The following is a 13538-nucleotide window of genomic DNA, read 5'->3' as shown; positions in this document are numbered from 1 at the left end:
ATTCTGCCAGCAGTCATGGCATATATTGATGCCAACTTTGTGGGTAAAGAAGAAATGAGGTTCTACAACAGTTTGATGGTAGATTAAAGAAGAAGACTGCTAAGGTTGTAACTTCCAGTGCCATGTGCTACTTTGTACATGAGAAGGAAGATTGGTCAGATGAAGCCATGGCTAAAAGAATAGAGTAGGAGAGATGGTTTTAAATTTTTGGATCATTATGGACTCAGAGTCATAGAGATGTACAACATGGAAACAGACACTTTGGTCCAACTCGTCCATGCCGATCGGACACCAACCAACTCAACCGCCCTGTGGCTGAACACTTTAACTTCCCCTCCCACTCCACCAAGGACATGCAGGTCCTTGGACTCCTCCATCGCCAGACCATAGCAACACGGTGGCTGGAGGAAGAGCGCCTCATCTTCCGCCTAGGAACCCTCCAACCACAAGGGATGAACTCAGATTTCTCCAGTTCCTCATTTCCCCTCCCCCTACCTTGTCTCAGTCCCAACCTTCAAACTCAGCACCACCTTCCTAACCTGCAATCTTCTTCCTGACCTCTCCGACCCCACCTCCACTCTGGCCTATCACCCTCACCTTAACATCCTTCCACCTATTGCATTTCCAATGCCCTTCCCCCAAGTCCCTCCTCCCTACCTTTTATCTTACCCTGCTGGGCACACTTTCCTCATTCCTGAAGAAGGGCTCATGCCCGAAACGTTGATTCTCCTGCTCCTTGGATGCTGCCTGACCTGCTGCGCTTTTCCAGCAACACATTTTCAGCTCTGTTCCCATGTATCATCTGCCCTAATCCTTCTAGATGGCAATGGTTGTGGGGTTGGAACATGTTAAGAATTTTTGGTGAATTTCTGCTGTGTATTTTTTATAGTATACATTGCTGTTATTGAGTGTCGATGGTGGAGAAAGTGGACACTTGTGGATGTGGTGCCAATCAAGCAGGCTGCTTTTTCCTGTTTGGTGTCCAGCTTCCTCAGTGTTGTTGGAACTGCACCCATCCATGTAAGTGGAGAGTATTACATCACATATCTGACTTATGCCTTGTAAATGGTGGACTCACTTTGGGGAGTCAGGACGTGAGTTACTCATTGCAGTATTCCTCGCCTTTGACCCACCACTGTGTGTATGAGGTGAGTCTTGTTGAGTTTCTGGCCAATGTAACATCCCAGAATGTTGGCAGTGGTGGATTCAATGATCGTAAAATTATTGAATGTCAAGGGGTAGTGGTTAGATTGTCTCTGATTGGAGATGGTCATTACTTGGCTTTTGTGTGACTTGAATGTTACTTGCCACTTGTCAGATCAACGCCCCTCCCCCAAGTCCCTCCTCCCTACCTTTTATCTTAGCCTGCTGGGCACACTTTCCTCATTCTTGAAGAAGGGCTTATGCCCGAAACGTCGATTCTCCTGTTCCTTGGATGCTGCCTGACCTGCTGCGCTTTTCCAGCAACACATTTTCACCACTTGTCAGATCAAGCCTGGCTATTGTCCAGATCTTGTATTTGGCCATGGACTACTTCAGTACCTGAGGAGTCATGAATGGTACTGAATATTGTGAATATTGTGAATCAGTGAACATCTCCACTTCTGATCTGGGAATGGAGGTATTCCATTCCTGATGAAGGGCTTTTGCCCGAAACATCAACTCTCCTGCTCCTCAGATGGTGCCTGACCTGCTGTGCTTTTCCAGCACCGCACTCTCGACTCTAATCTCCAGCATCTGCAGTCCTCACTTTCATCAAATTTAGGATATCTGGCTGTTATGGATGAAGGGTCTGTTTCAGTGCTGTATATTTGTATGACTCTAAGTGTCTAAATGTCAAAGTCAACATCATTGGGCAGGATCTGGCAAACATCGACTGGGGGCATTTACCTGCAGGCAAGTGTACATTTGGAAAGTGGGAGTCTTTTAAAAGTAATGTAGTGAGAATTCATGGCCACTGTGTTCCTCTAAGAGTGAAGGGCAAGGTCAGCAAGACCAGGGAACCCTGGATGTCAAGAGTTTCTTTCCCAGACCTGCTTTTTTCCAGCAACTTTTTTGTTTCAGATTTCCAGCATGACCAGTTCTTTGATCTTTTCTGCTGACATTCTCGGGCAGTTTCTGATTTTGTTGCAGGGGGTCGCATTCATTGACGGGAGGTGGGTCTGCGTAGTGCCACCACAAGCGCAGGCAGATCAAGGTCGCTCCCACAGCAGCAGCGAAGTTTGCCAAGGAAGAACTACAGTACCCAGAAGGCAGGGCGCGCATCACGCGATGACGGCAAGTCTCGGGTGACGTTGCCGGCGAGAGTCTTTCCGCGGGGAGGAGGAGAGAGAGAGCGTTCCACGTCACAGGAGAAGCACAAAGAGAAATAAAGCGGCGGAGTCGGTCGGAGCGAGCCAGGAGGGGGGGCGGGGAGAGAAATTATAAATAAACAGCAAGAAAGATGCCGCGTGTGTACGTCGGGAGGCTCAGTTACCAAGTTCGGGAGAAGGACCTGGAGAGGTTCTTCAGGGGTTACGGCAAACTGCTGGAGGTGGACCTGAAGAACGGGTGAGAGACGCCGCGGTGGCGGCAGGCGCTGAGGAGGAGGGAAGGCGACCCGCTCCCAGGCCTCGATTCCCCTTCACACCCTCCCCCCCTGCCCCGGTACCGCTGGACCACCCCCACCGTGCGGGGTATCGAGTCAGGCGGCTGTGGAAATGGTGTTGGAATGGGGTTGTTCCCAGCTTGGGGAGGGGGCTTTTGTTTTTTTTTTATTTTCCGCCCAGCGTTTCCATTTGCTTTACCATTGAAATTCCATTCCATGCATTTCTCACGCAAATGTCACCTAAGGTGCCACCTTTCCTTCTGGTGTTGAGTCTGCTCTTTCTGAAACGTGAGACGGTTTCTTTGTTTTCCAGTGCAAATGCCCAGTTGTCAAAATTTCGCCCTTTACTAATTCCTGCTCTCCACGTGGGTTTCGCCAACCATAGAAACATTCAGTGGCAGATCGTTCACTCCCCCCCCCCCCCTTTTGGGTTTTAACCCTACAGCCCAGGCGCTTCCTTTTTGCAAATTGTGCCCTTTTAAACCATTCCAGAATATAATATATGACCAGCTCTCGCAAAACCTGCGGCTATAGAAGTGGTTCAGCAGAACCACAGTAATCTCAAACTTACAGTTTTTTGATCCAAATTGCGAACAAAAAGTAGAACTTAACTTTGGAATTGTCATTTATGCCAAATGAAGTTTCTGAAGATATGGGCAATTTTTTTTTAAACACAGGGTGCTGCGTTTGGGATAAACTTCGAGAAAGGGGTAAATGTGGGTACAATTACAACGTTTAAAAGACACCTTAGATAAGCACATGAATAGGAAAGGGTTGGAGGTAAATGGGCCAGGAGCAGGCAGGTGGGATGAGTTTAGTTTGGGGTTTTGCTTGGCGTGGACTAGTTGGACCCAAGGGTCTGTTTCTGTGCTTTGTGACTCTATGACAATGACTGTGAAGGAAAAGAAATTTGTTTTGACTCAGTTAGAGAGCACTTAATTTAGAACCAAAAAGGGTGGTGCTGGAACATAAGCTGTTCATCAGCAATGAGCTAATGCTTGAAACGTCAACTCTCCTGCTCCTCGGATGCTGTCTGACTGGCTGTGCTTTTCCAACACCACATCTTTTGACTCTGATCTCCAGCATCTGCAGTCCTCACTCTCTCCTGCGCAGTATATTGAGTTACTAATTGGCGAAATAATAAAGGAATGTCTGGGTGAAATTTTCTACAGTGTTGGAACGTGAAATTTCCCATCAGAAGTGATGGTGAAAGAAACATAATGCAGAGGTTGGAAAACATCACTGTTATACTTGTGGTATAAATCACTTCATGGTGCAACTTTGCCTTAAATAAAACTTGGAACCATATAGCCTTCTCACTTGCACCCTCAACTGACGATTTGAACATCTTGACGAAAATAGTAATATGGTAAACTTCTGGTATTTCAGGTATATAATTTTTGCCAGTTTATCAGGGTGCTGGTTAAAATGAAAGTTAGCTGTAGCTAAATTTAGCAGCACTAGCACTTATATCCTCTTTTTGGCTTATTAATTTTCCACATTCTGAGTTGGTTTGCAGATGCTTTTGAACTATCAATTTTGGTCCACTTTGAGGGCATAGTAATTACTGCTGGATATCTACCAGAGAACCTATGTGCAAAATGTTCATCGTGCAAAAACATTCTACAATGTTTTAATTGATTCTTTTCAGGTATGGGTTTGTTGAGTTTGAAGATGCACGTGATGCAGACGATGCGGTCTATGAACTGAATGGGAAAGAACTTTGTGGCGAGCGCATAATTGTGGAACATGCAAGAGGACCACGTCGTGATGGAAGTTATGGCGGTGGTTATGGTGGTGGTGGAGGTCGCAGTGAGTGGTTTAATATCTTGCTTAACATATTCTTGCATTTAACTTTTGAATTTGCTTTTAAATATTTCTAATGGCATTTTATTGTTTAAATTATATAACATTGTTTAAATTGTGTAAGTGTTCATCCAAACCTTTTTAACGAGACCTTGATCTTTTAATTGAAAGAATCCAGTGAGGCTAAGATGTCTGCCCGTTCCGATTGACCTTGGCTTTACCTTACAATATGTAGCCTTTGGCGTTTGGCTGACCTAATGGAAGCCATGACGACAGCTGCCTTTGCCATTAGACCCTGGGTGATGAGGATGCCAAGGGTTAGACATTACTGGTTAATCTGAACTAGGTGCCTGTTACCATATGTGTGTTGTACCAAACTTCTAAAATCTGCTAGAATGTAAGTACATGATGTAATATTTAGTTTTAATATTTGGCAAAATAAATGCAGACATGCATGGTAACATAATTGTAGCATTTAGTGTAAATGCAAAATCTATGAAATTGTAATTATTAACTGAGTTTACTCTGTAGTCTGATCTGTTTTCATTCTCATGTAAAATATTACAGATTTATTGTAAGTTAAGTGCTCACTGACATTTTATTGAACCTCTTAAGGCAGTGGTGGTTACGGATATCGAAGAAATGGAAGGGAGAAATATGGGCCACCTGTCCGTACAGAGTTCAGACTGATCGTCGAAAATCTTTCAAGCCGTTGCAGCTGGCAAGACCTAAAAGTAGATTTTGGGACTACATATGAATTTTCAAGAAACATTGAAATTGCAGTTTCTTTCTTCTGACTGCTTTTTTTTTTGTTTTCATTTTTGAAGGATTTCATGAGACAAGCAGGAGAAGTGACCTATGCAGATGCTCATAAGCAGCGTATGAATGAAGGAGTCATTGAATTCAGATCATACTCTGATATGAAACGAGCTTTGGACAAGCTGGATGGCACTGAAATCAATGCAAGAAAGATTCGATTGGTTGAAGACCGCCCCCGTAATCGACGCTCCTCTTCTGGTAGTCGATCGCGGTGAGTGCTCTTTTCACTGCATGTTAGCGGAGAAATATTTGCTTGATCAGGATCTTACTATAAATTTAGAAATGCCTGCATGTTTGATAACTGGCTTGCCTTATGGAACTTTTAGTTACTACTTTTTATGATCGTTTGTAATATCCTCGAGATCTTGTGCACATCAATGCCACCTATGTGGTGTTCAACACAAAGAAAATTAGACGTGGAAGCTGTGAATAAAAACATGATAGTGGAACTATTAGCATCTATAAAAAAAAAAGTTAATGTTGCTTTGAGTTCTGATGATGGATTCTGGCCTGTGGATAATTTTTCCACCTGATACTGACCTGGATTGTTTTGCAAATTTTGTTTTTGTCTTCAACCTTTTATGTTTTCTTTAAGTTCCTGGTGTTGAAGCTTTGTGGTCGAAGTAAGGTATAGAGTTCTTTTTAGAAGGTGGGGAGAAATGTCTCCGGCCTATGCGTTTAAAAGGGTTTGAGAAGTTAAGAATATGCTAGCTGAAAGCTTTATTTCAGCTGATAGCGGGAATACTTGACCAAGTTATAGTAGAGAATGCTGCATTTGGTATGGAGCAACCTTCCTAGCAAGATTTACAACCAGATATAAGGTAGAAGGACAGACAAAAGGAGCACTTTTTTTTTAAAAGACCAAATGGACTGTTATTTTCTGTTTCTGTAGATTATGAAGGAGCAAAGATGGTTTTTAGTAGAGTGGTATGCTCTTGTTGGATGTAGGAGTTTAGGGAGAGTTTACATGTTACTGAAGATTATGTCTGCAGGAAGTGTGTTTGGTTGTGAATCTTATCAGATTGAATGCATTGGTTGGAGTGACAGTTAGAAGCAGTGAGGAATTTAAAAGAGCCAGGAGGTGCGATGAATGGCAGTTATAGGAAGGGAGAAAAGCCTCAGATACAGTCAATAACTCCCAGGGAAGGCAAGCAAGTAGTGCGGGAGTCTCTGTGGCTATCCCCATTTCAAACAAATATGCTGTTCTGGAAAACGTAGGGGATGATGGACTCTCGGGGAATATAGCATGAACAGCCAAGTTTCTGGTATCGAGACAGCCCTCATTACGTTAGAGCCTATGGGGGGGTTCCAAGTGATCAGTTGTGATAGGGGACTGTTTCTAGTCAGAGGCACAGATAAATATTTCTGCAGCTCGCAGTGAAAAATCAGAATGGTGTGTTGCCTCCCTGGAGCCAGGATCAAGGATGTCTCAAAAGAGGGTGCAGGATACCATTAAAAGGGAGGTTATTGTACACATTGGAACTAAAGTTCGGGGAAGAGCTGTGCTTAGTTGCAGGAATTTGCATCTGCTAAATTAAGTAACTGAAGGAAGTGCAGAGATAAATTCTGAAGAGCCAGACACTGGGCATTGCTGTTCAGAAATGGTAATGAGGGTACTGTGTTGGAGCATTTAGAAACTGAGAGAGAAGACTGAAATAGGTTTGTGAGAAAGTCATGCAGTCTGAGTTATAGCAATATGAAAGCTTTTCCATAACAAGAACCATCAAGAAAACTACTCAGAATATTCACGAGGAAAGATGTTGCTAACCTAGAGATGGTGCATAAAAGATTTACAAGGATTGGAGGATTTGAGGAAAAGGGAGAACTGAATAGACTGGGACACTTTTTTCCTGGTGCATTGGAGGCTGATGAGTAACCTTTTATAAAAGCATATTAATAGGGTGAACAGATAAGGTCTTTTTCCCTAGGCAAGGGAAATATAAGACTAGAGAGCATAGGTTTAAGGTGAGAGGGGAATGCTTTAAAAGGGAGCTATGGGGCAGCTTTTTCATGCGGAGTGTTGTGTGTGGTGTGGAACGAGCTGTCAGAGGAGGTGTTGGGTGCAATTAAAAGGCATCTGGATGGGTACATGAGTAGAAAGGGTTTGGAGGGATATGCCCCAAATGCTGACAAATGGTACTACGTCAGTTTAGGATATCTGGTCAGCGCAGACGAGTCGGACTGAAGAGGTCTGTATAACTCTTGACTCTAGATTTCCCCTGGTATAGTTCATAATGTTTCAGTCACCCAAAATGGTATTATTAAATTGACCTGGCTGCCTTAAGTATTGTAGGACAGTAGTAAAGTTGAATTGATGTGAGCATAGACTGACAAAAGTTATAAATCACACAACAACAGGTTGTAGTCCAACCGGTTTATTTGGAAGCACTAGCTTTTGGAGTGCTGCTCCTTCATCAGGTGGTTGTGAATAAACCTGTGGGACGATAACCTGGTGTTGTGATTTTCAACTTTGACCACCCCGTGTCCAACACTGGCTCCTCCACATCACGATTGAAAGAAGAAAGTTGCGTTCATTGCATCTTTCACAGCTTCAGGATCTTGCAGGGTAATATTACAGCCAATTTTTATATATCATTATTCCAGGTGAGTTTAATGACCAGGAATTCTGCTGAGCTGATGTTTGAAGAAAATTTGTTGGTTTGGTATCTCAGGACTGCTATGTTTCTAACCTTTTTTTTGCTTACCTCAAAAGACAGGCTAGTGTCATGTTTATTGTCTTCTCTGATAAATGTGGCCTGCGTCAGTGCCGCAGCCCCTCAGTACCACATTGAGCTAGATTATGACTAGCTCATTTGATTTGAGATTTGAGCTCCATATGAAGTGGTGTGACTGCTACTGCTAAACTTTGTGATCTGAGACTAGATTCCTTGAGTATTCAAAATCAGGAGTTGGATAATGTGGTTGTAGATAACATTAGTGATTGGACTCTTGTCTCTGATTCAGAAGATTGTTGGTCTAAACCCCAACTGAGCACAAACATCAAAATATGCACCTTTGTTCCAAGTTTCTCAACAAACATTTCCTGCAAACAGTATGTTTTGTAAAAATGAGAATATTTTTAAGATGCACAGAACAGCTTAACATCAAGATGAAAGGTAGCAGTATGCTGCTGCAACATGTGCATCTGACAATTTGTCTTCATATCTCCATTGGAGAAGACGACGACTGGCTTCAAGTGCCCAAACAATCAGACATGAAATCCTGACAAAAAGAGAGACCGAGAAAGAAGCCATATGGTATCCTTCCTGATGAAGCGCTTATGCACGAACCTCGATTCTCCTGCCCCTTGGTAGCTGCCTGACTGTTGTGCTTTTCCAGCACCACACTATTGAGGGAGTGTTGCAATGTCTGAAGTGCAGTCCTTCAGATGAGGTTTAAATAAAAGCCCTGTCCTTTCTGTTTGAAATGAAAGATCGTGTATCACTATTGAAATGTTCTCCCCAGTGGCTTGCTCAATATTTTGTCCCTCAAGCCAATGTTACAAAAAAAATGTCGTTATTATCACATTGCTGTTTGTGAAAGGATTCTGTCGAGAGTGTGGCTTCTTTCTCTGTTTCTCTTTTTGTCAGGATTTCATGTCTGATTGTTTGGGCACTTGAAGCCAGTCGTCGTCTTCTCCAATGGAGATATGAAGACAAATTAACTTTGGTTGTCAAATCCACATGCAGTAGCAACATACTGCTACTTTTCATCTTGATGTTAAACTGCTCTGTGTATCTTAAAAATATTCTCATTTTTACAAACGTACTGTTCTCAGGAAATGTTTGTTGAGAAACTTGGAATGAAGGTGCATATTTTGATACATGATAACTGACAAAAAGAAATGCCTGTTAGTTTGCTGCCTTATCACTTGTAATATTTTAATTTATAGGTCCAGATCCCGAAGCCATCGTCATTCACGTAGCAGAAGTCGTAGGACCAGTCGAAGTCGGTCTGGCAGTGCTTCAAAGAGCAGGTCACGTTCTCGGTAGGTAAATTTATTGAATGGCTGAATTTTGTTTAGAAGGCAATTCTGCATGGTATGTATAACTTTACACACAATTGTTATGTGATGGATCTTGATTTAAAATTATGGAGGTGAATTGAATTGTAGCCTTATTACTGAAGGTACGTAATACTGTCTAGTGAACTTGTGAAAAATTGTCATGGTTATATCAAGTGTGGGCAGGTATAATTTTAAAAAAGAAGAAAAATACAAACATTCAGCAGGTCTGACAATTTCTGTAAAGGTAGAAACATTAACATTTCTGTATCCAGGTCATGACCTGAAACATTAACTCTTTCCCTTCTCCAAATGCAGGCAGATCTGTTGAAGTTTTTTGAGCATTTTTCTCTTGATATTTCCAACATCTGCAATATATTGCTTTATACTAAAAACATATTTAGGTAGTCTAATATAATGGCATGACGTACATTTGTTGTATAACTGAATTTTGAGCAGAATTCTGATCAATTCAATATAGTGTGGGTATGTTGCACGTAATCTGAACTCGGGGAACCTGACTGTTAACCAACAAACTTAATTTTATTTGCTCTAATATTTGTTAGTTTGCCTTATTTTTAAACATGTAAACTTTGTTTTTGTCATTGTTTATATTGTTGGAGTCAGTACACCTGCTTCTGGTCTTATTTGTTGCTTAGGGTTTTTGCCTGTTTGAGAAATTTTTATCTGTGGCTCATTGTTCTATGGTAAACATTGAGCTTTAGGATTGGTGTATTCTCACATCAGTGCATGTATTTTGGGTCAAAATCAGTTTTCTGGAAAAACTCAGGTCTGGCAGCATCTGTGGAGAGAAAGCAGAGTTAATGTTTTGAGTCCAGTATCCCTCCTTATTTTGGTATTGAACTTTGAAAAGCGGAATGCTCACAATCTTTTTTGGATTGTGGTGGGTGGTGAGGTGAGTTAGTTTTGTAGTTAACTATTTTTAAGTTCCTACTTGTAATTTGCTAGCTGTTCGGGAGAGTTGAGACACTTTTAAATTGGTAGGGGCTTAAAGAGGATTGACTATATTTAAAGTAAATTGAATTGAGTTCAGCATAATATGGTTATTAAGGCATGCAAAAGATATTCTTTTGGAAGTTTTATATATTACCAGAAAAAATGTTACTTAATTCTAAATGTTGGATCAACCACCATGGACGTGAAGATTTTTCTTTAAGTTTGCCACAAAAAAAATGTACTTGCCTTTTCTATCTAAATATCCTGTTCTTTATTTACTTAGTTAACTACCCTGCAAGGATTACTGAAGTTTGGAGTTGGCACTTGGCACATTACATTGGACAATAATAATTAAATTAGAGTCATAGAGATGTAAAACATGGAAACAGACCCTTTGGTCCAACCCGTCCATGTTGATCAGATATCCCACCCAATCTAGTCCCACCTGCCAGCACCCAGCCCATATCTCTCCAAACCCTTCCTATTCATATACCCATCCAAATGCCTCTTAAATGTTGCAATTTTACCAGCCTCCACCACTTCCTCTGGCAGCTCATTCCATACACGTGCCACCCTCTGCGTGAAAAAGTTGCCCTGTACGTCTCTTTTATATCTTTCCCTCACCCTAAACCTATGCCCTCTAGTTCTGGACTCCCCGTCTCCAGGAGAAAGATTTTGCCTATTTATCCTATCCATGCCCCTCATAATTTTGTAAACCTCTATAAGGTCACCCCTCAGCCTCCAACGCTCCAGGGAAAACAGCCCCAGCCTGTTCAGCCTCTCCCTATAGCTCAAATCCTCCAACCCTGGCAACATCCTTGTTCATACTTTCTGAGCCCTTTCAAGTTTCACAACCTCTTTTTCCGATAGGAAGGAGACCAGAATTGCATTCAATATTCCAACAGTGGCCTAACCAATGTCCTGTACAGCTGCAACGTGACCTCCCAACTCCTGTGCTCAATACTCTTACCAATAAAGGAAAACATACCAAATGCCGCCTTCACTATCCTATCTACCTGTGACTCCACTTTCAAGGAGCTATGAACCTGCACTCCAAGGTCTTTGTTCAGCAACACCCCCTAGGACCTTACCATTAAGGTGTATAAGTCCTGCTAAGATTTGCTTTCCCAAAATAGATATGTGCTGGTATATTTTATAATTTGTGCAGTACACGGTATAAATTTACAAATGAATATGGAAATAGTCTTGTTTCTGTAATTCAGTACTATAAAAGTGTTTGATTTTTCTTTGTCTTTACCCAACACACTGCCCATTTGTTAGCTGAACCTCATAACTTATGTTTAAGTATTATATTTTGACATAATTTTCTCTTTCATCCACGGTATTGACTATGTAACCTGTCTTCTGGGACCTTGTCTCTAGTCAATAATAGTCAGTAGCAATGAGATTAGGATTGCTTTCAGGATCAAACCACTCTCTTTGCTGGAAATAGTATATGAATATTCATTGAAGATTACAGAACATCAGTTAGATGGGAACCTTTGGTAACTTTACTTTCCTATATTTTAAAAAAGTGGTTTTATAGGACAGTTAGGGATCTGGAATAATTCAAATGCCCAGACAGTAGTTAGCGCAGCAAACTAAGCACTTTCTGATCTGTATATATTTGCTAAGTAAACTCATTTTAACTATTGTAAGGCATTTATATTCAATCTGATTTGAATTTTTATCTCAATTTCTTGCAACTGTTTTGCTAAATTTGGTATGCAAAAAATGGGGGTACTTTTAAAAGTTAAGTAATAATTTTCCCTTGTATTTTTAACCTTAGATCTCAGAGCAAGGACCATTCCAGGTCCAAATCAAAGTCTCCAGAAAGGAAATCTAGATCAAGAGGTAATTCCAAAGTCATGTCTGACAAGGGCTCTCGTTCTCGATCACCAAGCAAATCAAAATCTGAATTGAATAATAAGTCACACAGCAGATCCAAATCCCCTCAAGTAAATGGTAAAGGAGATGCTAAATCAATGTCTCGTTCACGTTCAAAGTCCCGCTCAAGATCAAGAGAAGCACCACTTCTTGCATCACCAGTTAATTCAAAGCCAAGATCAGCGAATGCATCTCCATCCAACACTCGTTCTAGATCAGCATCTAGGTCCCGATCTAGATCGATATCTAGGTCTAGATCTGGCTCTAAGGATTAGCAAACAACTGCCTTATGAATGTTGAACTTGAGCTGGATGTTTTCCTTAAAATAGCTGTATATGTAAACAACTCTTGAGACTCCAGATTTTTTTCAAACTGGCGTTTTTCTTTTCTAGTGTAGAGTACAGTATAGGGATATTGTACATAACTTCTAAATTACTCTGAGCAATAAGTGCAAATAGGGCTGTTGCTTTTTTTGCTTCTATTGATAACCTTTTCAAAGTGTATTGTGCTATTTGAGGGAGCTTTGATTTTAATTTCCTACTTTTTTTTATTGCTGGGATATTGCACAAAGTATTGTGCATGAAGAACTGTACAAAACATCCTGATAGTTACACTTCATTTTGGTGCCAAAATTCTAATTTTAAAATATACAAGTCATGTCAACTTTAAAAGTTTGCATTATCTAATTTGGCTCCCTGGCATGATCTTGTGTGCAGTAGGCAATTAAGCACTTCTTTGGAGGTGGCAAGACTATAATTGTGTATCATACTCCCTGAAGTATCTAATGTAATGCTTATGAATCCCAATCTTTAACAGTCGGTGTCTATGTAGCTAAACTATACATATTAACAATGTAATCTTGTCAAGCTCACATGTAGCTGCGAAGAGCTTTTTAGGCAGGAATGACTTTCTAAATAACATTGCATATGTTGTAATGGACACATTATTTGCAATTGAATTTGTGTAACTGTCCCCCTATGCTAAAGGTAAACTATTCTAATTAAGGTTTTTGATCTTTGTGCAGACCAGCATTTACAGATGCATGTTTTTTTTTACATGAGAACATACTTGAAATATGCATGGTTTTAATAAAGCATTTTATTGCAACTTTTGTCATTTTATTTCTTGAGAACTTTATTGTTTTGTCTTAAGGTACCAAATGAGGATAGCTCTCCTATTAAAGTGAAAGTTTTCCTAACCGTGCTAAGCAGTGATAACTACATGTTGGAGTATCTAGTTGGTACAAAAGTAAATGAGACAGTGCAGAATGCCCAGCTTCTGACTCCGAGTAGCAAAACTTTTTTGTGGATAACTGAATAAGATTTTTTGCTTAATGCTGGTTGAGGAGTCAGAGGTCTACAGCGTAGAACAAGGTCCTTTTGGCCTATCAAGTCTGCACAAGAACGATCATTGGCTTGGATACAAGTTGATTTTTATGTTAAAATATGTACCAAAAGGACACCAGTAGATATGATGTGT

General features: G+C 40.9%; 1 protein-coding gene across 1 annotated transcript; it reads left to right on the top strand.

The window, feature by feature from the left end:
* The first annotated feature begins 2341 nt into the window (after nucleotides 1–2341).
* On the top strand, nucleotides 2342–13166 carry LOC122560187 (serine/arginine-rich splicing factor 6-like). Its single transcript, XM_043710573.1, has 6 exons — nucleotides 2342–2550; nucleotides 4239–4399; nucleotides 5009–5127; nucleotides 5221–5423; nucleotides 9105–9200; nucleotides 11962–13166. Exons 1-6 carry the CDS (start codon nucleotides 2444–2446, stop codon nucleotides 12332–12334), a joined length of 1059 nt encoding a protein of 352 aa, XP_043566508.1. The 5' UTR covers nucleotides 2342–2443; the 3' UTR covers nucleotides 12335–13166.
* Nucleotides 13167–13538: the final 372 nt, after the last annotated feature.

This window comes from Chiloscyllium plagiosum, chromosome 20 (assembly GCF_004010195.1).
Source record: "Chiloscyllium plagiosum isolate BGI_BamShark_2017 chromosome 20, ASM401019v2, whole genome shotgun sequence".
NCBI classification, from domain to species: Eukaryota; Metazoa; Chordata; class Chondrichthyes; order Orectolobiformes; family Hemiscylliidae; genus Chiloscyllium; species Chiloscyllium plagiosum.
Note: the sequence above shows the minus strand (reverse complement) of the source record. Positions and strands in the feature narration are given on the sequence as shown.